Source organism: Archocentrus centrarchus, chromosome 16 (genome assembly GCF_007364275.1).
Source record: "Archocentrus centrarchus isolate MPI-CPG fArcCen1 chromosome 16, fArcCen1, whole genome shotgun sequence".
In the NCBI taxonomy this organism is placed as follows: domain Eukaryota; kingdom Metazoa; phylum Chordata; class Actinopteri; order Cichliformes; family Cichlidae; genus Archocentrus; species Archocentrus centrarchus.
The window spans coordinates 12,776,824-12,803,146 of record NC_044361.1 but is presented as its reverse complement, the minus strand read 5'-3'; the positions used below and the strand labels follow the sequence as shown (position 1 = coordinate 12,803,146).

General features: G+C 40.6%; 1 protein-coding gene across 1 annotated transcript in view; it reads right to left on the bottom strand.

Annotated features, from left to right (window-relative positions):
• Positions 1–26,323, bottom strand: part of LOC115794048 (myelin basic protein-like) — a 70,479-nt gene that overhangs the window by 25,220 nt on the left and 18,936 nt on the right. The window contains exons 2-3 of the mRNA XM_030749280.1: positions 19,496–19,554; positions 9,943–10,012 (exon numbers count right to left, since the gene is read on the bottom strand). Of these exons, the coding sequence (XP_030605140.1) occupies positions 9,943–10,012; positions 19,496–19,540 (115 nt within the window). The 5' untranslated portion in view covers positions 19,541–19,554. The remainder of the gene's footprint in view (positions 1–9,942; positions 10,013–19,495; positions 19,555–26,323) is intronic.

Here is a 26,323-nt window from a genome sequence, read left to right as displayed (position 1 = left end):
TGAAATGCCACATTTGGCATCCAAGCACCCTTTGTAAAGATATACATTCACCAGCCATGTCATTAGGTACACCTGTTCAACTGCTCGTTAAAGCAAATCTCTAACCAGCCAATGACATGGCAGAAACTCTATGTATTTAAGAAAGGTCAAGATGACCTGCTGAAGTTCAAACTGAGAATCAGAATGGGGGAGAAAGTTGATTTAAGTGACTTTGAACGTGACATCGTTGTTGGTGCCAGTCGGGCGTATTTCAGAAAATGGTGATCTAGTGGGATTTTCCCACACAAACATCTGGGTAGTTTACAGAGATTGGTCAGTGTTCCCACAGTGTACCCATCTTACAGCAGGATAATGCACCATGTCATAACGCTCAAATCATCTCAAATTGGTTTCTTGAACAAAACAGTTTACTCAAAAGGCCTCCCCGGGCACCAAATCCCAATTGAGCAGAGCACCTTTGAGATGTGGTGGAACAGAAGATTCATATTAACAAATAAGCAGCAACTTTGTGATGCTAACATGTTTATATGGACCAAAATCTCTGATGAATGTTGAAATTGTGCCCAAAGAATTAAGGCAGTTCTGAAGGCAGAAGGGGGTCCAAATAGGTACTAGCAAGATCTACCTAATAAAATGCCCAGTGAGTGTGTATGAGTGATTGATAAGGGGAAAAAATGAGCTGTATAACACTTGTAAACTAAACTAAACTGTGATTATCTATTAGAAGAGAGTATGTGATTTACCTTTGATTAACAAAATTATGTGCTGCATGGAAGAGGTTCACCAGAGCAGCTCATAAAAAGCAGCTCATAAACAACACTGCACAAACAGCATTTGGTAGTGATTAGAGCTGCATATGACCACATACTGTGAGCAGTGAACTATAATTTAAAATGTGTCCCTAACTGCACTGAATGACCACTTGATCAGTTGTGCATAAATTTTTTTTTTTTTTTTTGTGTGTGTGTGGGGGCTTCAGTTGATCTTGTCTGACATATGGAGCGCAGTGCCAAGGGTAGTACCTTTGTATTGCTTTGGTTACCCATCTATCCCCTCCCCTTGGATTCTTGTAGCCATAGAACCAGCTGCACACGCACACACACACACACACACACACACACACACACACACACACACACACACACACACACACACACACACACACACACACACACACACTAATTCAGTAATTGTCCTGCCAGATGGTCGAGACACGATGACGTGGCCTCCTGAACTCATGGCCATAATTTCTCGACACACAAACACAAAGATGCAGACTGCACACTACAAAAGGAAGAGATCAGAGGAGAGAAAGCAAGGTGAAAGAGGACAGAAAAGGAGACTGAACAATGGTGTCAAACCAAAGAACACTAGTCCAGTGATGCCGACCTTTAACAATCGGAGCTTTTGAGAGGGGGGAGGGAGAGGTGGTGCTTCACATTGGCAGTGCCAGGGCCCGTACCAGCTAGAGTCTGCCTCCGCCACAGAGACAAATGACTGAGCCACTGCACTTTTACACATGTGCGACTGGCAAATCCACAGCAGAGCACCAAACATATTCTCAATACTGTGTTGTATGCACAGTCAGCAGTGCTCACACAATCGCAGTGACAACATACCGTGTCTGTGCATCACGGCGGACTAAATCCAACATGCAACCAGCCAGTTTAAGGTTGAGCTGCAACAAAGCTCACCTCAAGTTTGACTACAGTGCCCATTATCACAGGGATCAGTGAAGATGGATTAAAAAAATTCAGTAATCTATACTGGTGATGTCACTATGAGGTCACAGAGAAGTGTGACATCTGGCATAACAGCACACAACACTAACACTGCAAGCTGTTGTTGTAATATTGTTGAGAAAAGCCAAGAACAGACATAATGCATTTTAATATTTTATGCATTTTTCATTTTCAATGTCTATTGCATCATCTGATATACACTCTGAAAGGCCTTCTTTTAACAGTGAGCAAAGAACTGAGAACCTCTAGCAGGCCAAATGTGAAATAAAGTTGTTTTTTCCACTGACTTTGACGCCATGAGCTGAAACAATTATTTTTATTTAATGAAGCCATAACTGACAAATTTTTTTTAAAGACAAGCCGCTAAGCTTCGAGGCTCTTTGTATTTGTAAGACGTGGTAGCATCTCAGTTCACTTGTTCTTCCTTTCCCATCCTCAAATAAATAAATTAAATTAATTGTTTCCAGCAAACAGTGAAGCCAGCCAATTAGGGAAGATATACAATGATTACTGAAGGAAGCAGAGGGAGCTTTGTGGGCCAGCTGAAGGGCACGTCAGTAAATGAAAAGCCAGCTGTGTACATCACACACAATGCCACATTAACTCCATCCAGAGATGAAACCAGGTATTAAATATGCGCTCCTACTTCAAGGGAGGGGGGCATGCTCTGATTCGGTTTTCGTTACAGCTCGATCTGTATTTTCAGGAGCTTCTCGACAGTAATGAGCAAACAGAGAGGTGACTCAGTCTCAGATCCTCCCCCTGTTCCTATCACCCAGCGCTGTGATTAACCTCACCAGACTAGAAGCAGATCAATGAAGTCTGAAGAAGTCTGGTCTGAGATAGAAAAGGACTAACAGACCAATTTTTCCAGCGCAAGTCTATTTTTAATAGTCTCTATTAAACGACAGTTCTGAAAATGGCCTTTGGTATGTCTACACAATACTTTTCATGGTTACTGAGTGAGTCTGTCACTACCGTCAGCCATTAAAGGTGCATCAGTGACTGCCCACTTTTTGAAAAGCTCGGGTTCGTTTTCACCACTGAAATCCTGATATGAATCCTTATATAAAGAGTTTTAAGACTTTAATCAAGCTTCATAACCATAAAATGAGACACAGTTTTTCTATTTTCAGTAACAGTAACATTGATGTTGACCCCAGTGACCTCATATTCAATCCCAATCTTGCTTTGGTCATAAGATATCTACCCATGAATTTTGGTCAGTGTAGGCCGCACGGTTCTCGAGTTATTGAGCGGGCGCGTCAGTGGATGCCACCCGCAGGCCGCCCACTCTGCTGCCTGTCCTGGGTGTTCACATAATACGTCCAGTCTTTGGAAGGCCCTATAAAAATTTGATTTGAATTTAAAATGAATAAATAAGGGAAAACAAACAAACAAAAACCTCAAAAGTGCAAGACTGTATACATAATCTTAACAGTGAAGGCACTAGTCATCCCATAATGCATTGCAAATCCCAGGGACAGACTTCCAATTTTCTCAATAGTTTTGAATATTTTGTAGTTTGTGGTGTGTGTGTGTCTGTGTGTGGTAAAGTATAGTCACCGATGTGGCACCGTGCTTCGATCCTGACAGTAATCCCCGCTCTTAAGGCTTGAAGCCGTTTCCATTCTAACAGTGACCTCCACCAATCAGAGATGCCGCTATTTTATTTAGGATTGTGGGTAGAGTAGTTCTTTTCAGCAACATTACAAATAAACCTTGATATTATACAGACTTGTAGTTTCCACAGGAACACAAAGTCCCACTCTTAAAATGATGCAGTGAAGCCTCCCGTTCTATAGAGGAGTCTGTGGGAAACGGTTTTCTGTCTCAACCTCTGTAAACACTCTCTAGCTGAGTTTATTGGCTCAGTCACTCATTTTTTTGGTCATACTGAATAAAAAGAATATGACGTCCATTTTGGAAATACCGATCATACAATGTTTCTGAAAGAAGTACCCAGTGAGGGTGCGGTTTCACAGACAAGCCAGCCCTTTCTTGTCATATACAGTTACAAAACACGTCCAAGCTTCAAAACAAGACTTCAGTAACCAGTGGGCGACGTCACAGTAGCTATGTCCAACTCTTGTCTATGCTTTTTAGCTGGCCTGCTAGTTTAGCAAAGTGACTCTCTAATGTTTTTGGAACAAGACACCATTACTAAAAACAAGCATTTGTGAGTTACGGCTTAACAAGCCATTTTATCTATACAAATAAATGATCAAAAGTCCTATTAATGTGCGTACGTGACATCCAAAAATAAGCAATTTCGCTAGTTTCCTGAGCATACGCCAATTACATCCTTTTATGAGCAGAAGAGAAGAGGACAAGAGAGGAGATGAGGAGTGTGACAGGTAGATGAGACGCCAAAGGAGCTGCTGCAGAGGTGAAATCATGTCAGATCGATAAGACAGGAACACGAGTTATGTTAGATTTCAAATTTGCCAAAGTTCAAAAAGGAACTTTTCACATAATGGAAGCAAAAGTTATGCAACCAAGGTGGCTCAAAAGGCAGAATTCAAACTGGCATATGAATGGCTCATCAATATCAAGGCCATTTTCTTCTGAAAAGTTTTGCTCCTAAAGATAAAAATAATAATGAAGCTAAATGAGAACTCATTTGGTTCATTTTTAATTCATGCTGCAAAAGCCATCCCATCCCCTTTTTGGTGCAGCTTTCACACATTAATTTTACTCAGGAACTAAATAGTGCAATTATCAAATAAAAACCTGGCGATGTTTTTAAGCCTTTCCTGTTATAGTGGATGACACGTGGAGGTGAAGAGCTAATGCATGCATTGAAACTATGTCTGTATACTAGTTTTCCTTGTACAAACCTTCCCTAATCTTAATTAAGTGCTGCCAGTTTCCAAGCATAGCCATAAAACACTTAAAACTGCAGTCAGTAAAAGGGGGTAATGAAGATATTTAGGCCAGAAACAAATACCAACAACCATCTGACTTGTTGCATGTAACTGTATTTTTACATTAACACTACACAATATAAATCATAAATCTGTTGTTCTGTGCAGGAATATTCCCCATTCTAGTCAGATCTTTCTTCTTCATTTGCTTATTCATCAAGCACTATTGTAGCTAGAGAGAATTACCGCATCAAATTTCCCAGGAGCATTGTTATACAGCAGCGTCTTCAGCAGCTCCAGAATTGGTTCCTCCCAGACATGACTGCTCACCACACATTTCAATATGAGGGAGGGGGAAAAAAAACAGACAGCCTGTGGGCTCCCTCAGGAGTGGTCACTGACTCAGTGCAGCTGAGTACTGTATCTGGGTTCTACTTTTCCTCCACCTGTTCTCCCTCTTTCCTCTGTTGAAGCCATACTATCAGGTTTAAGGGCTTCATTTTAAACAATGTGTTCAGATTTTTTAAATGTATTTATATTAATAAAGCATTTTTGTTATGTTGCATAACAGCAGACTCCCTTACAATACCAAACTAAGGTCATCTAAACAAATTAATCACATTAAAGTCACCTTAATATGACACTGCTAAGAAACCAAACACTGAAAGTCCAAAGTTTTCTTTTTGTATGAGACTCGAGTTCTGGCGATGCCCTTATTTGGAGCTGTGGTTGTTGTTGTGGTTCAGTTAAATGTACTAAAAACTCTAATTCGGCTGCTAATGCAGCTACACAAATTGGATAACTTCATTATTCAATGAAGCTGCTAATATGATATGATTTGATTTCACTTATGTAATGCCAAAGGGTAGCTGACTTCCTCTGGATCACTTTGGCAGCAGCAAGATTACAGCTTCATCTGACTGGTCAATGAATCAGTTGCTTTATGTAATTATTTATTTATTGTCAAGGGATGCAAACTTAGCTTAGTCTGATGCGGATGTACTAGTCTAGTAGATGGGCATTGGTTTTATAGTAATCAGATGTAAAGTCTGGGGAAAAAAAAAACAAAAAAAAACTTGCTTCTCTTGGCTGGTAAGTCACCACTCACACTAATCAAGGATTCACAGAACTCTGTGTACTCAATGCAAAACTAAGTAGCCCCCATGATCCAATAGCTTGCAGAACCATGTTTAGCAGCAATAATTTGAAGTAATTATTTTCTGTATGATTTTTTCAGTCTCTTTACAATGTAGCATCAGTTCATTGAGGTTTGTGGGCATTTGTTTATGGCACAACACTTCAAACTAACTTTGGTCAGCTGTGGCTCATGTAATATAGCATGCTGTCTACTAATCTTAGAGTTGTTGGTTCAAACACAGGAGCCTCACTATGATAAAGTGTTCTTGGGCAAGACACTTGGGAACACCAAGTTGCTCCATTACAGACCCCCTACCACTAGACATGGCCTAAAGCCATATTGCCCTAAAGTCTTTGGTCAGGTAACAATTTTTTACCCTCTTCCACTTGACACCACCTCTCCTGGTTTCTATCCACAACTGCTGCTCATTTCCCCTCCCCCTGTAATAATGAAGAAATAGTAACCCAAACACAGCCAGGGCAGAACAGACAGATAAAGAGGGTCTGTTTTGCTCTGCTGCAGGCTAGGCCAGGTAATGGAGTCATAATGGGCTTTTAACAGCCACACAGCTGATGGTGGTGTTTGCTCTTCAGTGGAAAAAAAAAAAAGAAAGAAAAGAAGAAGAACACTGCAAACAGGAAGTGCAGCACAGAGACATCCCCAGACGTTGGACAAGCTGAGAGTCATGACGCCTGGTGATGACCACTACACCCAACAACACGCTCCAATAGAGATTGCTAACCTGCCGGTCATAAACCACTCACACTGGGCCAATATGATGGAAATTCCTCATTTTCCTCTTTTGTCCACCATTTCAGATTGACCTAATGGTGACAAATTACTTCAGCCTTGGTGCACAAGCCAGAACAAGGTTTAAGATGTACCCTAATGGCAATGAGTTAGAAACTGATAAAGAAAATGGGATTTTTACACAGTATGTGAGGACAGCGCTGAATAAGCAAAGAGCTAGTTAAATGTTAAGAGTTTGGGCAGAATCTACGCATTAATATTAAGGAGTGCAGAGGCGGCTTTTTGATCAAAAACCTCATTAAGCTAATCTGTTTGCCCTTTAACTTCAAGTTTTTTTGTTCACCTTTTCCTGCACAGTCCTCATTTTTGAGTTGATCAATCTAAATATCAAACTAATTATTTTTCTTCACTTTTCAGTAACGAGTGCGACATACACTAGAGCCAGATTACGTTTTAGGCTGCCCTTTGCCTGCAGTTTAAAAAGAGATGGCTACTTTAACCTGCATCCTAACCAGTGTATACCTATGAGCTGCCAGAAGCATAACTGAGAAGATTTAAAGAAAAAAAAAAAAAAAAGGCAGTCGTGTAAAAAGAAAAAAACAGTAAAATGTTTTATCATGAGTGATTTTAAGGTCAGGCTAAGACTAGCACAGTAAGCTACTGTGTGCTGAATTATAAGCATTCACCTGGATGCTCTGTGGCCCCTGAAGACTTCACAGGTAGCTGCTTTGAATCACTTATGTCAACAGTGGACTCTTTAAGTCTGTTCCACGCGGATCAATGAGGAGTGTTTAACAGGCGGGACATTAATTAGTGGGGCTGTAGGAGGAGGAGCACATCGAGTGGATCAAATCCGATGGAGCTCCTGCGTGGTATACCTTTCCTGACGATAATTAGTGACAACGATAGAGAGTGGTGGTTCTCTGGTGCTGCGCATACACAGGCGTGATTACACACTCAGACAAGCAGCCATGACATAACATCATTATGGACACAAAAATTTAATTGTGTCTTCATTCACATGCACACGTACAAACACACTGCGGTGGGACTGATGAATTTGTTTTGCATCATAGGAAATCAATACTGACCTCTCTTAGAAAAGAAATGCTTAGTGCCTTCTGCACTCCAATTTTTTTTTCATCTAAAATATTACCCCTTTGTCACTGCCACTCACACACCCTCAAAAAATTTTATTGGCCTTTATTTGACCAGCATTTTGCCCTTCTGGTCTACGTGCCAAGATATGAATTACAAAACCTTAACAGATAGAAGATATGCAGATCCCTGCATATCTGCCTGCCCTCTTACAATCACTGTGGTAACAATGACAAAATATTTGTAGCAATTAGGGCTGAACAATTTAGGTAAAATGTTACAAATGAAGCTCGGGGAAATGCCGGTGGTGCGTTGAGCAAGCTAGTATCATGTATGGTCATTGTGGTTTGCTCTCAATGTCAACAGAAAAAAAAAAAAAAGAAAAACAACAAAAAAAGAAACTGACCACATTTTTTTTTTTTTACAAGAACATCAAGCAACATTTAAAAGGTATAAAATTAAAAAGGAGTATTTATCACTACTACCATAAACTATACACACTGTTAACATCTCTATTTCTCTTGCTAAAGCTAAGAAACAGGCAATCAAACTACTTCTAAGACCTAAGCTTCTGACTGAGGAGCTGATTTGGTAAGCTTAAAACTAATTTATGAAATGCAACTAAAGAGACAGACTAGATTTTGTTTTTACTGGTTAGTACCTTCTAGCAACTATGAAGCCAGCTTAGCCGCCAAGATTTAGATGTCTGAACAAAGCTGTAGTAGAAAGATTTTTTTTTTTAACTATTAACTATGAATACACAATTTTTTCGCCTCCATTAGCTCTGGAAGTTCTTTAATATAATATTCTGAGTGTTTTAACCTTTAAAATGGCTATTGAAATCTGTGTTTTTGAGCAATTACAATGGTTATGAGCCGTGAAAGCCATTTACAGTGTTTCATAAGCCTTTATCAAAACTGCTCTGAATGAAGAAAGAAAAAAAAAAAAGCCATTTTCATTTGTGCTTTAGACACTTTTTCGTTCATACATGTGGACGAATCTTTCCTCGCTCGCTATTCACCGAAGTTCACCCTGAAAATGTTCCAAAACTGAGGAGGAGAGGAGAGTAAATAGGCTGCACATGTTTTTCAGCTCTGTCTCTTGGTGGTTTCAGCTGCTCCTAGACAAATGTGTTACAGATACAAATCTGAACAGGTAGCTGGAGAGAGCTTAAATCACTGCAATTCTGGTGTCTGGCAAGAGAACATATTGTATGTGAAGCTTTGAACTAAAAAACAAAACAATTTCCTTCATCCTGGCAGGGTGCATCTTCACACAACCCATATCGTTAAAGTAAACAAGAGCCAATAGGAAGTGTCAGAGACAATGATGGTTTCATGGGGGTGGGGTGACGACTGTGGCAATGTTGATTTTGCCATATTGGAAAGTTGTGGGGGGGTTTGTTGCTACAAGCAGAGTGCTTGAGAGATCTAGTCTGATTTACCTGAAGCCTTAAAAAAAAAAAAAATAAGCATGTTGCACATGCAACTGAAATTTCTTCCGGTCTTGAGAATGATCCCATATATTCTGATTTGCAAAAGCGTCAACCCCAAAAAATAAGTCAATTCAGTCCCAACCTACATGTGTCCGCTTTGTGCATCAGACTCAACTGCCCTCATCCACTGAGCTGCAGTATTACAAAAGGCACTCTTTTTCAATACCTGATCCTTTCACATCAAACACATCTCAGTGAAGGTGACACAAAGACCAAACTTCTGAAAGCACCAGAAGGATCAACCAAAGACTTTAGAGTGCTTGGAGCACAAGGGCTGTTTTCCATAAATCACTATGGTTCATTTGTCACTGGTAACTTTTTTTTTTTAAACCAGCTGGACTGTTCCCTCTAAACAAAATGTGCCTGAATTTCAACGACAACTTCTGAAACGTCCGGGGGAAGCAGAAGCCTCACACTGCTGCTGAAGAAAAAAAGATTTTTGGGGAGAAATACTCCTATTTCTTCCAGCAATCAAAGGACATTCTTATTAGGCTAATTACTAATTGTAACCAATTGTTTTGGACAAGTGAACCTGCCCAGGGTGTACTTGGTCTTTTGCTCAGTGTCAGCAGGGACACACTCCAGCCCCCTGCAACACTAGAAGGACAAGCAGCTAAGAAAATTGATGCATATTCAGTATACGGACAACACATCCCAGCTTTGAATCTATTAAGTGGACATGTATGGTCTTTAGTTTGCTTCAAAACTGAACATGCACACTACAAACTCTCTGCCATTCATCTTCTCAACAACATGCAAAAAAACATGCACATCTCCTCGTCTTTCAGCTGGGAGTTCAGAGTATTTCCAATATGTAATATACACGTAAATTTTCTTTCAAAGACCTCTTACCAAAGACTTCATCTTGTGGTTCAGGTTCTGCCACTGCCGTTGCTGCGGCTTTGGGTTCAGGTGATGAAGCCTTTAATGAGAACACAAAAACAGATTGAAGAGGTGAGATGTTGAGGTGCCATGGCAACAAAGCAAAGACAGAGACAAACAGACCAACTGTGTGAGAGATGATGAGAAAGAGAGAGCATGAGGGGGGGAGATAATTATGCCCATTTAGTATTTTGGGCTTTATGAGAACAGAATTATGCTGAGACCCATTCATTTAACTTCCAAAAGAAGTGGGTACATCATGTGCATACTGAGATTTGCTGCAAGTTGTTACAACTGATTTTGACTGATTGATTGATCTATTACACACACACACACACACACACACACACACACACACACACACACACACACACGACTTTTTGGTAGAAACTTATATGGAATGCATATGCAAAATGACATTATCACAGTTTAAAATATTTTGATGCCATTTTACAGGTATGAGGTTTCTATGAACCATATGAACTTTCAGCATTGTGACAAATAAAGCAAATGGGGGCTTAGATTTTTTTCCATTTTCCACACTTAACATAACAATAACATCTGCTGGGACCTTTAACAGTTGAATTTGACAGTTTTATAAAATTAAGAGGATAAGTAGCAGCCAGGTGCTGCTAATCAAATACATTGATTAACTGATAATCACCAAGTGTGAGCATCTCTATAAAAGTAGATGTTTTCAGGTGTGTGTTAACACAATGCCAGAGGAAAAAAAAAACCATCAGTGCTGATCTGAGAGAAGAAATTGTTGCTTTCCATCAATCTGGGAAAGGTTATTTCCAAACAATTTTAAGTCCATCATTCTACAGCGAGAAAGATTATTCACAAGTGGAAACCATTCAGCTGCCAGTCTTCCAGCAAATGTACAACAGAATGGCTGAAAAAAAAGAAGAAAGTTGTAATGACTCGGTCCAGACCTCAACCCACTCGAAATGCTGTGGTGGGACATTAAGAGAGCTGTGCGTAAACAAATGCCCACAAAGCTCAATGAAGTGAAGCAACGTCATGAAGAAAAGTGAGCCGAAATTCCCCCACAAGAATGTGATAGACTGACAGTCATAGAGAAAGCGAGAATTTCAAGTTACTTCAGGTCACTGCTGCTAAAGGTGGTTGTGCACTGCACTGATTAAATCATGGGGTGCACTTTTTCCACACGCTGCTTCTGCACTTTGGCTTAGTCTTTATTAAATAAATAATGGCAGTGTAATATACGATGTTGTTTATCTCAGGTTGTATTTACCTAATTGTAAGACCTGATGAGGACCAGATAATTTTTTATTATGCCCTGATATGTAAAACCTTAGAATCTATAGAGGGTATATTTTCTGTTGCTGTGGTGTGTAGTATTTAAGTTCTGTTTTTAAATGGAACCTTAACATCCATGTTTAATATTACCATCTTGAATCCTTTAGATTTGGCTACTGCAGAGATGTCAAATCCACTGTAGTTCACAGGGCACATACAGCCAACTTTGTCAAATCAAGTTAGTAAATTCAAACCAGATGACAGCTGCTAGCTGCTGATGCCACCTGGGACGAGAGCCACAAATCCCTCCATCAGAGACCGATTTGATACCGATCACCGCACAAAATCTGTCATTCAATTAAAATGTTTTGCATCGTGATCACATCTGTCCAGAACCCAGTTAGCCTGTAAAATAAATAATCTGTAGCCACCGTCGATCATTGCGGCTCTGGAGTCGGACGTGTTAACTGTTTCGAAACAGAGGAAGCAGTCGTACAACTCACAGAGCATCAGCAAACAGATGTTCACAGGAAGTGACAGGGGAAACATAGGAAGTAAAATGGCATTAGCTGTTACATAATGATAGAAATACTGATTCAGCTGCAACACTCTGTCTACTTTTAACACATGAAGTCTAAGCTTACAGCAGCATGCAAGCTGAATTATTGTATTCATACTTCTGACTCGTGCAAAGACTCTATTATGTCACAAGCAGCAAGTCCTGAACTATGACCGGCATCTGTACAACTGCTGATCACTACGTACAGGTTAGCGCCTCCATTATTAATCCTCTTACTCATCCCCCACTCCCCCTCGAAGCAGAACACTCAGCGTCTCCTTCCGAGTGGGTTTGGCAACACGGGGAATCAACACAGACATTCAAAAACTGTGGGCATGCTGATCCCCATTAAATAGGAATACAGAAAAGTGCAACTGTGACGCAGTTGCAACAGCTGAGGGACAGTGGAGTGTGGTGAGCAAGCACTTACTAATGTAAATCACAAAAGTCAACAACTGCCCTTTTTTTTAATAACAATAAAAATGTCCTGTCTTTTATTATGCAAACAAAAGAGCTCTGATGAGAGGAGATTTAATTACTACTGGACTGGATTTAATTAAGTTTTTTGAAATTTTGGTTTTTTTTTTTTGGCGTATTGAGTCAAAAGCAGAAATTCCTAAAAAATAAAATAAATAAATAAATCACAACAATAACAAGCATAGGTCCCTGCTTACTGTAAGCAGAGTAGGATGACTGAAGAACTGTTCCCAGGATATGAGATGCTTAATCACATGTCTGATCAGAATAGGAATAGCCATCAGGGACAAGGACTCTGCCTCCTCTCTGGCTTTGTGTGCAGCCTCTGTGTTAGTGGGTGCTTGATTACAGGATTGGAGACAGGTGCCCTGTAGCCTGAACAGTGCCCGACCAGCTGCACCCACTTCAACAATCAAGTCTTTTTAAATGCTCTGCCCTGCCACCCCCTTGTTACCAGAACACAGACTCTGCCCTTGCAGTTGTGATCTGTAAACTATCATTTACTGCTCTGCTTATCTAAATTCATGCTTCGTCTCAGCTCAGCTCCCACTGCTTCCTTCTACAGTTCCCCCTCACCCATCTTACCTGGCCCAAACCTTAGCCATATCTTGATGCCACAGCTTTAGCTTCTGCTTCCCAACTAGTAGCTTAGCCTCCAGGTTCCTGGCCACCAGCCCAGAGTAACCTGAACTTCAGTGTTACTGCTGTCACCCCAATTCCTCTCCAGTCTTTTCCCCAGTTTCTTGCTTGTTTTCTGAATAAACAGTATTACTGTTCCTCAACTGAGTCTTTAATAAACCAGTGAGTCAAAGAGAACAACTTCACATGGATTTTTGTGCAGACAAAGCTTAAATTATCATAGTATTCCTTTTTAGGTTTTGCAGACATGGGACCACTAACCATGTGACTTTAACTTGTCTGACATTTTGGACATGGTGATTAATGTGGGATTGAGGAATTATGACCCCAGTCACAGAGGCCTACAGACTGGTCAGTGAGCCCAGTCACTAGGGAAAAATGTGTTTTCCCAACTGGCTGGCAAAAACCTCCTTGTGATTACTTAAATTGGTAGCTGGATATATCTGCAAGCTACTCTCCAAGCTGTAGTGAAACTGGAAAGTGCGACACAAACTGGAATTGCCTTCAAACACGAAACAGCGTTTACTCTGAAGACAAACCTTCTCCAGTTCCAGTTGGCGTCGCACTTTTTGAACTTTTACTAAATCGCTTGGCTAGTAATTAACGAGTATTTGCAGACCAACAAAAAAGAAAAAAAAATGCAGATGTAAATTCAGTTTCACCCAGAGAGCCAGCAGCCTCCAGGAACCACCGCTAACCAGGAATACACATTTTTCCATAGCAGTGGGTTGTATCACATCCAATACAGAAGACATTGACTTAAGTGAAACTAAAAATATGGGCAGCATTTTAGCCACAAGGCCCACTTGGATTTCCAGACGCTGAAGAACACACAGGATATGCACAGCTAAGCTGGCCCTCATTATAACATGTCACAACGCAACAACATCGAATGGAAAATAAAGAGAGATTTGGGCAATGAAGTATACTAAACTTAATGCCATCTTTTGCTGTCAGTGTGACACTCGCTACAGGTGCATTATTAAAAAACACAGTTCTTGTCAAGAAGAGCTTTCAAAAGAGGTTCATGCTGGAGACAGTGAAGCACATCCTGACCCTGTGGCAGTTAGGATGACACCTGCCAATTATTCCGCTTTTCTGCTTCGCTCCTGCTTTTCTCTGTCCTAACCTACTGACCTTTAAGCTTGCCAACTCTGACACATTTCTCTGAATTATACAGAACACAATCACAAATGAACACATTTCCCCTATCATTACAAAATGCTGAAGAGTGCACAGCCAGGTGAACGAGTTGTGAGAGACCACCACAAGTGCCTACGTATCTCAAGATTAGAGCCTGACCAATATATGATTTTTAAGACTGATATTGATTTAAAAAGCCGATATTCTGATGAAGTCTTCCACCTCTATGACTGTACTGTGCTGTGTGAGAATGGAAAGTTCCACTGCTTCAGCTCAGTCCTGTGATCCTCATTCAGTGCTAGCATACTCTAAGGGGCTCAGTCTTCCTGAGCACTCCTGACATTTGAGCAGAGAGGAGGGGAGTGGAGCACAGCAATTTGAAGACATTTTAGCACTTGGGTGTTTTTGAGACTTTCAAAGGGATCCAGGTTCCACTTCCTACATGTGGTTTGGTGATAACTGTGCCCCTCAGTTTTGCATCCTGTCCATTGTTTACAGATGGAAGACATTTAATCTCACATTTTTAAGATACTGTATGAAAAGATACCATGGAGGCTACTTCCTAAAGGCCAGTTTTAATCCACATGTTGACAATCAACTATATTTTATTTCTTTATTAGAGCTGTAAGAACATTATTGGATAAGCCAATCAAAGGCAATGCAGGGCAATGAGGTAACATGTACAAACCGGGCTCTCCTGTGGTTTAAGTTCCTCAAAAGGCTCAAATGTATGGCTGAAAATAAAAGATGAATCTTGTGAGTGTTTTCCTTTTTCAACTGCCTGTTTTCATAAAACAGAGTAAAGTGAAATGCAACATTTCTACCAACTGGGCTAAAAAGCCACGTAGAACAAAGTTTTACTCATGAGATCTTCATCTTAACAAAAAAAAAAACAAACTGTTCTCAAACCAACAATTTTAAAGGTAATGAGCATTAAATGCAAATGGTATCCAAGGCAAAAATCCAGTCCGGGGTTTGTAAAGTGTGTCGCTATATCTGACAGGAACAGGCCTGATGGTCACAATACAGCTGTTTCTGTAGACTGGCTGTCTACTAAGTGGGCCTCAAGCTCCCTCATCTGGAGACCTTAGTCTTTAATTCAGTAGTTTTAGTAATAGGACTGTAACTATATTCCAATGTGTCACAAAACAGCATGTAACACAGTAACTTAAGTGTAACACAGAGTAACTTAAGTGCAAATCTTGCTGTCAAATTACACTAGGACCTAATTTATGGTTATGAGCTTGTTTACAGTAAAGACCAACATGAAAGATCCCAAGATCCTGTTTGGAAAATTCTACTGTTCTGACAACTTTACAGGTGATCTGCAGTGAGAAAACGTTCCAAATGCAGAAGAATCCAAGTAATTATTGACTCAAACATGGCCTGCATTCCCTCAGCCTGCATATGGCTATTATCAAAATCAGGGTTAGGATTAGCAGCACTGCTGCGTGTTTCAATGAACACTGCTGTAACCAGCTATCGTTACCCAAGTGGGCGTTACTCTTATCAAACACAGCCAAATGCTGGAACCTGGGAATTCTGGGCCTGCACTCTATAAACAAAATCCTAGTGATCCTGAGGCACAGTCGACTGTGAAATCGATAGACCTAATCATAGAGTTTACTCTGAGACATACTGCCATTATGAATACTACAATGTCATGAATATCATTTATTTAGCTAACAAACTGTTTGAAACCACAGACCTGCCTTTGCAGTAGGTATTCTCACATGTTTACATTTATTTGCCGTGCTGGTACTTAATCAGCGCAATACTGGCATCGGAAATCGCCCAGCTTTCGTCAGTTCACTGTCTCTGAATGGCTTTTGTAAGTCGATAACTGTGAAGGAGCTGTTAATTGTGTCATCGCTCGGCTGTACAGACCCAAGTGATCACGCTGCAGTGTTGCATTTTTCCTGTTGCCAAATATCTGATGATCATCTTCATGGCATAACTTGCAGCACTATGTATGGCACAGGGTGAGAAATGTGACTGTCATGAGCCTGACCGCAAACGTTACCCCTGCACAATCGAACCTGCAGTGCTTCATTCATTTGATGTCCGTAGGCGTTTCCTTCCTCTTTTTTCTTGAGAACACTGATAGCAATAAATTAGTAAACTATAACCACAAATGTTAAATCCACTGCTGTATTCCTCCTCCTAATGTCACTTCAAGCTCCTGAGTTGACCACGTTCCAGTAGTAGTAGTATTAGGAATTACAAGGACAAACTTGACAAACTGCCTTGCTCCATTGCATGGCAGAACCTTTGATGCATCACTAGCAATACAACAATATTTTCTTTCGGGCTCAAAAATGCCGCTGCAGCATGTTCACGAATGGGGGGGGTTCAACCCCCACTCCAGTTTGAGACCCCTGCTCTAGAGAAAAGGAAACCAAGAAAATCTTTGTCCATTGGTTGCTTTCTTATATTTCCCAGAATTTCTTACAAGACTATATGAGAATGAACTGTAAATTCCCTGAAGAAGCCTGAATAGTATTCCTGTAACAAGAGCCACTTTCCCATCAGATTTTTCTCAGCCTCACTTTAAAGTCAGACTGCAAAAAAAAAAAAATTTTTAATATAACCCTATGATAAAAGTTCCTGTCAGCTGAAGGAAGTTGTCACTTTGTCTTTGCTGTGATAAAATCTCTGATTCCTCAACATGGATTTTTAAAAAGGGGGAAAAAAAGAGATGCTTCTAGGTGTGTGTGTGTGTGTGTGACAGAGAGAGAAAGAGAGAGAGCATTATGCCTAGGCCTTGATACCACATCCTGGTATCATTACACGTGTTTGAGATAAGCGTGAAATCAATTTCTTTTTAATGCAGTTGAGCAAAAACGATCTCAACATGAACTGTCAGTCTGTGGTTGGCCACTAATGAGAACAAGCAAAACGGTGGTTAAATTGCAAAATGCACTGGGTGCTACCTGGAGCTGCCATTGATGTGTTGGTGCAGTATTTGGTGTCATTTTTTTTATTCTTATTCAAAAATTTGCTCATACTTTGTATAAACAGTAATGACTAAATCTGGCATACTGTAAGCATACAACAGCCTGTGCCTCTGTCTGTAATTCAGTGTTGAAAACACAGCAATCGGACTCCATCCAAGTAGACCAACATAGCAGAGGAGCAAAAGCAAATATTTCCTTTGTGTTACTCTGTCATTATGGTGTTCTGCTCCCTCACAACTGTGAGACATTTAAGTCCTGGATTTAAGTCTATCAGGAGTTTCTATGAAATCTTCAAAGCACTAACCAATTAAGACACATCTGATCAAACCATATTATGTCTCAATTTCTATGTTGGGAAAACAACAACAACAAAAGAAACGGGCGCAAAAGCCAGTGTACTCTCATAAATCCAGGTGGGATGTACAGCTGTAAAATAGCAGCAGTGAGAATTTTTCAGAAAGCTGACAGAGAAACACTTCGCTAGGTGTGACAGTGAAGGCATAGGTACAGCTGATAAGGGATTGGGAGAGGGATCGTGACTCTGACTTCAGCATCTAAACACAACCTGCCTTACCCTGTCACGCTTAGTTCCCTTTTCACTGTCACTATGACAACCTGCTCTTTTGCCAGACCTTTAAAATTGACTTCAATTTACAATAATGGAGCCAAAAGAAAGGAAAAATAAACGATAGACAAAGAAAGATATACAGGACGATATGCCTCTACATAGGCTAAACAATGCTGCTTTAGTGTGACACGCTTCCCCAAACACCTCTCCCACCAGCTCCACACATGACAGATCGATCCACTTTTCTTGCTGCTGCTCTGCTCTCTCTGGAGTGTGTTTTTGCAGGAATAGGAGACAAATCGTGCGTGGGCTCCACCGACAGCCCCCCTGCTGGCTCGGACTCCCCTTTTCACCACATGATCACTCTGCCAGGTATCAGGCATCAGCCAGGTAGTGAGCCATGAGCCAGACCCCACACGAGCAGACCACAGGTTTTACACGGCGCACAGCCTTAAATGCGGACATTAAGCTGCTTTACTCTTTCTTTCTGCTTTGACTCGCTCACAGTTTGGGGTTGGCTACCTCACAACAACCTCCAAACCTCTTCATATGTGGTTGTGACCTCACTTGCAGTGGCAGGTTAGACAAAGCTGGGGTTGATGATCAAATGTCATTAACTTACATTAACGTCCCAATTTAAGAATCCAAATGCGCCTCCTCATGTGGCATACAGGAGCGCACACACACTCACTGAGCGGACAGATGAGTCAAAGTCACATTGGTATTCATTCTATTTAATTACAACACTAATAGAAGCAGTTTCTTTCAAGCATTAGCCCCAGGGGAGTGGAACACCCCTTACTTCCTAGCCAATAAAAGATGACAAAAAGGATAACTGCACTAGATCACTGTTGATTTTATAGCATGCTTTCTGCTCAGGCTATAGCGCTCCTATAAAGAGTTTTATTTTTGTCAGCTTCAAACTGTAAATTCACTGATCCGTACTTAAGCTTTCAGCAACAGTAAGTGCTTCTGTTCTGACAACTTGTTCTTCCCACCTGCCAACCCGCAACAGCAACAAACAAATTATTAGCCTGCGTCACCTTAATCCAGGTCGTCATTGTAAGCAAGTGTACTGAAACAGCAACAATTTATTTTTGATTCAGATTTTGGGGGGGGTTAAATCCCTCGTGTGTGGTTTTTCTTTTTCCTAAATGCACTAGCAGGGTGGTAGCTGAACTGAGTACCGCTGACCACTGGGCCAAAGCTAATGTTTAAATGAGATGTGTACCTGGAGAGGGTTTAATGTCAGCCCTGATGCACACCATCATCTATTTACTCTCTCCAGTTCAAATTGGTCCTCTCGCAGAGTGGTGCTGCGGAGAGGCTTGTTATTTTGAGGGGATGACCCGCGAGAACCACCGAGGTTCGTGGCGCTTCAGATATCGCCATGGCAACATGGCTCAATTAAGAGTGGGATGGCGGCTGCTGAGAAGAGAGCGTACTAAATATTATCTCTTGAAATTTTTCAGCAATTCAGTCCACACGGGAATACCTTTTTATGACTACCTCAAGTGCACCAAGGTGCAGGATTTTCCCCTTTATTCACTGGCTCAGGATATCTATTCGTGTTTAATAAGGCCAATAAATAATATACTGAACATACTTCTTATTGCAGGAAGGAAACAATACAAACAAAAGGATAAAAAGAGTTGATATTCAAAATTCAAAAAAAAAAACCTCCACAAAAACCTTCAATATAAAGATGCATGTAAGGGGGAGTTTGTGCATCTTTTTTCAAAAGAGTTTTAACACAGTCTGTAAAATGGTTGCTGAAAGCTCACTGACAGCAGTAAATTAGCAGGGGTGAAGGAGCCCATCAGCTTTTGTGCCACAGAGTCCAAAGTCCTGCAGATAACAGCCACCGCTCACACTGATAAAGAACAATAATATAAAAGCTACAGTGAGACCTCTTACCTTGGTGTCTGTGTAGGACTCCTTCTTTCCTAGATGCTGTCCCATGCTGCTAACAGAGCCTGTAAGAAACACAGAGTGAGTTTACACCAGGGGAAGACTGTAAACAGCATATTATGTGAAGATTACAAACTCCTCCTTATCTCAAAATGAGAGGCAAGCTCCAGATTCAGTGTGAAACTGTAGTTTCACATACAGCAATAAAAAAAACAAAAAACACTGCGGTATTCCCTCTGATCTCTTTATGGCAGCAACAGCATCTAAAAATGCCACATTTGTTATATTAGGAAAAGCGTTATGATCCCCTGAATGCATTTCACGGTATATTACATTTAACTCTTTTATACCAATAAAGAAAACGACAATTTGAGGTGCATCTAAAGTAGCGAGTTGGCTTTTTATTGTTTTCTTACTTGCTTCAAAGTATTCTCACCGAACGTGTTCGGTGGAGTCAAAACAAGATACTTTGAGACTTTCCTGGATCGGTTAAAGCCGTTCCAACTGTAGTCTGTTGTGTTTGGTATTGCTGTACTATAGGCCATGGTTGACACTAATTTCCTAATGTGGTGTCTCTTTGTCACACCAGTAAATAGTAAAATTGGAAGTAGAGAATAACTTAGTTTCCTGTCAGTGTGTGTGACCTCATTTTACTTCTCCTTTGGCCATTAAAAGTCAGTGTGAATCGGACTAGAACTAAAATGCAAGAACACGAATAAACTGACCTTAGGGTGCTTTTGTCCCTGAATTAAAGGTTTGGACTTTGCTGCATACTCGTCTCATCCTCACCATTATCATCTGACTAAAGGTACAGTGGTCTCATAACGGAACAAAGGAAAGCATGGTAGGGCATACCCACCATACCCACTCGGCACAAATCTTGAGTGATCCGAATAAAAGTGGAGTTAGTGGATACCTTTAGTCGAGGTATCCCTATCAGATCAGAACTGTATGTTTTTTGTTTTATTTAAATGTGTGCATACAGACATTAATCATTCTAATTAACTATAAATCAAGCTAATTAACAATAAATGCAATCCTTTTTACAGGGTACATAACGCAGATCATTCGCAGTTCTAGAAGGTGGCACAGTCTACGCCTTCCTCTTTGAAAGCAGGCACTTTGCTGTCCATGAGGTTCTGGAAATCAGGCAGGGAAGGTCCAGACAGCACAGAAACAATTTCTAGAGATTTATCACAGTGTTATGCAACATGTCAGCTAGCATTAAGCCAAGTAAACAAGTCAGTATGAAGCTGACCTTACTGTACTTTAGGAAAGACTCTTCTTCTTTTGGCTGCTCCCTTTAGAGTCGCCATCACCCTCCATCTTACTCTATCCCTAGCATCTCCTCTCGCACCGGCCCTCTGCATGTCCTCTTTCCTCCAGCCTGGTGGCTCCATCTTCAACATCCTGTGTCCAGTATATCCACCATCCCTCCTCTGCCAAACCATCTCCTTTCTAGCTGTCTGCAAACCGCTCAACCTGAGCTGTCCCTCTGATATACTCATTTCTCAACAAATCGGTTTTTGTTGAGACACGAGATATTTTAATACAGTTGGCAGTGACAACAGTGCGATATTTCTGGAAGACTCGGCACAGGGAGTGCACCTCCTGTGTGTTGAAGGAATGGGGTTTGTCTTTGTGCAAATAAACTGCACTGTATCTGTTTGCAGAGGGTGGAAAGGAAACCTGATAAAGAGCCACTTGAGACATGTGGCAAAACAACGTTATGCCAAATGCGAACTGATGCATTTGGAGCAGACAAGACACGTTATTGCCAAGTGCAAACAATGCTTCTGACACAGCTGTAGACCGATTCCGGCCAACAGGTGCACCGCCACGTCTCCACCAAAGAAAGGCTCACGTCTCTCCATCTACAGGAAGCATGAAAAATCTATTAAGCTTAAATCTTAAATAAATAAATGAATAAAATCAATTTGAAATGAGTGTAAATAAGTAACAGATGCAAGATATAAAAATATGTCTAACTAAACCAAAAGTAAAACCTTTAAGGATCCAAAGAAATTAAGCTCAAAAAGGAATAAAGCAACAAGAAAATGAGGGGCTAAAATCACATCAATTTAAATCTCAGCCTGAAGGAAAAAACATCCCATTACACCAAAGGAATATTCTTCCTTCCGAATAATCACAGCACACTTTTGTTGCTTTTAGGGGAGTTCTGCAGCCATCAGAAGCGCCTTTCATCGCCTTTTTATGGCCATTGTTCATTTTGCCACATGGTAATGTTTGCTGTCAGAATTGTTCATGCTTAAAAAAAATAAAAAACAAAAATGTATGGTAATGTGGTTTGATGGTCTACTGATCGTCAAGAAGGTGGGAGAATCAACATATAAAAGCCAAAAAAAAAAAAAGCCCAACAGGGATCTTCATTAATTCAAGAATGCAGCGTGTTGAGCCTTATTATTTCAATTTTACATGTACTGACATCGCGCTCACATTCTGTACTGAGAGGTCAATCAGTCCAATTTAAAAAAAAAAAGAAAAAAAAAAGTCAAAGCTTTTAAACAAAAAACAAAATAAAAAAATTGGAAAAAAAAACAGGACATTATGAAAGCACGTTTAAATGCCATATTTGCATTTTTGCAATGGTCAAGCCAGGCTAATTAAATGAGTTTCCTCAGTGCCTGCATTGAACAAAGATTACCTATTGAAAGGTGTTATTACATTCATTGTCCTCAGAAACGGGAGCACAGAGAAGCTCGATTTAAACGCGTGCAGCAGCACTACACAGAGTGCTTTGGCTTTTTTGGGGGAGAGAACAAGAGTAATTAAATTGCAATCAGCTTACAAAAGTTCATGATTGCAAATCATAATAATATAACTACAAAAAAATTATACCCGGTGGAGCAAAATCTGCCACAACTGAATGAGTAGGTTTTACAATTAGAAACTCTCCCATGAATTGAAAACACCCATTGTTTCAGCTACAGTAGAGTAAATGCTGCTATAGGCCTAGGCTGCTGGGGGGTTCACATAATGCACTGTTTCTCATTCACCTTATTTACTTTGTTTATACTCCACTCTGCATTTAATCATTAATTGATATTAATCTCTGGCTCTCTTCCACAGCATGTCTTTCTCTCCCCTCAGCCCAACCGGTCGCGGCAGATGACTGCCCCTCCCTGAGCCTGGTTCTGCTGGAGGTTTCTTCCTGTTAAAAGGGAGTTTTTCCTTTCCACTGTCGCCAAGTGCTGCTCATAGGGGGTCGTTTTGACTGTTGGGTTTTCTCTGTATTATTGTAGGGTCTTTACCCACAATACAAAGCGCCTTGAGGCGACAGTTTGTTGTGATTTGGCGCTATATAAATAAAATTGAATTGAATTGAATTGAATTAAATTTCATCTGAAAATTAGAAAACGCTAAAGAGAAAAGCAGAAAAATAAGTTTAGAAATAGCCCGTCTAGGTTTTCAAAGCAGCCTTAATTGATTCTTTTTGGCTATCCATGAACAGAAGAAGCTATAAGCACACATTATAACCTATGCAGCATGTAAATTACATCTTACACGCTTTGATGATTGTCTAAAAGTCCCTTCTGAAAAAGAGAAACCAGCAGATTTCGTGGTATGTGATAGAAGTGCTGTTGGAAGAGTATCTTAAGGACAATCTTTTCCAGGCTGCCTACATCATTGGTTTCAAGTAACATCCGAGGCACTTCCCTTTCTCAGTGAGCAGGGACACTGTAAAGCTATTTATTCTATTAACTGTAGGCTTACGCACACTATTACCTCTGTGGCATTTCAAACCTCTAGGACTGTTCTGTCTCAGTGAGACTGCCTCAAACAAAAGGGTCAGGGAGCGTGAAACTGACTTCTACAGGATGACGACTGACAGAAAAGATGGGAGGATCCCACCCCCACCCCGTTTTACCTGCACAGCATGTTAATTCCTCAAAATGTTCTCACCCAGTTTTCCCACAAAAGGCACAGAGGAAGAAAACAAACATCTTTTGGGAGTATAAACAGTATTGTGAGATTTTGTTTTATTATTTAATGTATTTTTTTAATTTAGTTTATTTATGGTTATGACTACAGGGATGTTTGTTTTTAAATGGGGCTGATGGATATTTGAATTTTTTTGAAAGCGGTCACAGAAAACTATAAAAATAAGCAGAAAAATCCCACTGGTTAAACAAAGGGGCATAATTATAGTGCCAGTGGCTGTGCAGTCAGCGTAGCGGGAAAAATGTCAACCGAGGACTCAAATATTTGCTGGATGTGATGAGGCGTTGCCGGGAATCTCTGCAGCTGAATGTGAGGCCTTACAGCCCGTTTCCCTCTCAAGCTCAAGATTGTGTAACGTTGAGATCCTGCAAGGACTTGCAAGAAACGGCTGTTGCGTAACAGAGTGTGCGAGAGGGAGAGGTGTAACACGAGGCTGCAGTTACAACTCAGCAGCAGTGCTCAGCACTGACTTGCTAACTTGGACTTTGTTTTTGCTCAAATACTCCCCCGGTGAGGGGAAAAGAGATTTGTGAGAAAGCGCCACATTTCAAGTGTTCCTTTCTATCTGAACTCGTATGAGCTGCTGTAACTGCCAGGTGTGTCCCAGCATGTATGTGGAAACATTTCTGTTTGTCGTTTAAATAAGTCATTAAGATGGAAAAGCTCTTATTATAGCATGGCCACATAAAGCCCACCACCTGAGATCCATTACCATGCAAAGCGGAAGACTGTACATTTGAGCAATTATATCTGTCTGAGCTGTCCATTACCTGAGGCCATTTAAAATCATCATCCTCATAAGCCACTGGTGTTTCTACATGGATCTGATGTGGATAAGGAACGGGGCTCATTAGTTTGTAAAAAGCCTGCATGCTGACATTTAAATAAAAGCTTCTATATTTTGCATCATCTGTTTGCAGCACAGATTGAATTACTTCAGTTTTTTTTGTTCGTGACTACAGTCCCACTGAAAATATACACTGAACAAGCATAACATTATGACCACTGACAGGTGAAGTGAATAACACTGATTATTTCTCCATCATGGCACCTGTTAGTGGGTGGGTTATATTAGAAACCAAAGGAACATTTTGTCCTCACATTGATGCAGTAGAAGCAGGAAAAATGGGCAAGCGTAGGGATTTGAATGAGTTTGAGGGCCAAGTTGTGGTGGCTAAACGACTGGGTCAGAGCATCTCCAAAACTGCAGCTCCTGTGGGCTGTTCCCGGTCTGCAGCAGTCAGTATCTATCAAAAGTGGTCCAAGGAAGGAACAATGGTGAACCAGCGACAGGGTCATGGGGGGTTCTGATAGAAAGGAGCAAATCCGATCCACAGAGGCCCCACCTCACAGCTTACGGGACTTGAAGGAGCTGTTGCTGACATCTTGGTGCAGACACCACAGCACACCTTCAGGGGTGTAGTGGAGTCCATGCCTCAACAGGTCAGGGCCGTTTTAGAGGGCCAAAACAATATTAGGCAGGTGTTCATAATGTTATGCTTGATCAGTGTAAATAAAAATAGAGCTTCACTGATAAAACCCTGTTCAGTGACATGAATGGGTGTGTAAAGTACATACGCCATCTCTGCATCCACAAAAGCACATTATAACTTTACCATGTCAGGGGAAAAGAAGGTTATTTAAGGCCAAAGTTATTTAATATGGACCGAGGAAAAATGGAAAGCCTTATTTTCCTAAAAGTGAAATATCTGTAACATTTAATATTTTGTACCATTTTCAGTTAAATACAGGGTTTATATGAGTTTCAAATCAGCAGCTTACACACTTTAATGATTATCAAACCTTAAAACCTTTTTTCAAAAAGAAAAACCAGTAGATTTTGTAACAGGGGAAAAAAAAGTTATAGAAGCCGTTTTGGAATAGTATCTTAAGAGCAATCTTTTCTGGGCTGCCTGCTTTATTGGTTTCAAATCACATCGAAGGCACTCTTTCTTTTCCCAGTGAGCACGGAGACTGTAAAGCTGTTTATTTTTTTTAACTGCAGGCCTGTACAGATAAAGGAGAGATTATCTTTCTGCAGCGTAACTCTGCCAGCCAGGAACCAGTGAGCATTTTATGACAAAACAGAGAATGAATTACTCTACAAAATCCACAGCAATAAAACACTTGAGGACACTTCAGTCTGGAAGCAGTAACTTTAACTACAACAAGACTCCGATCATATCAGCCTGTAGTGCAATGGTTACGTCTGCATTTTGAAGAAAATATTACAAACAAAAGCAAACAACTGTGTACGAGAGCATTTTGAATCTGCGAGATTGTTCCGCCTCAATGAGACTTCCTCAAACAAAAGGGCCAGGGAGCATGAACCTGACTTTAATAGAACGATGACTCACAAGATGGATTTGAGTCGAGTAAACAATGTGGTGCATTTTTCCCCCTCCTTTACCTGTACAGCATGTTAGTTCATCAAAATGTTCTCACCCAGTTTGACCAAAAAAAAGGCACAGAGGAAGAAAACAATAATTTTTTGGGAGTATAAACACCATAGTGTCATGATCCTGGGCCGGTGGCCCAGTGCTTTGTGTTCTTTTGGTTATGTTTGGTTATCTCTGATTATGTATGTTTGGTTTCTCTCATGTGGGTCTTCAGTTGGTTATGGGTTTGTGCTTAGTCTGCATTATGTCTTTGTTTACTTCCTGTTTTAGTTTGATAGTTTAGTACTCCCTGTGTGTCCTGTCTAGTTGTCTTCCCTTGTTGATTAGGTAGATTCTGTTCACCTGTGCCCTGTGTTCCCCAGCTGTTTCTTGTTACCCACCATTGCCTTCTGTATGTATTTAAGCCCCTGGGTTTGCTTTGTTCTTTGTCGCGTCATTGATGGTTGTTCTCTGCTGTCCTGCATGTACGTCT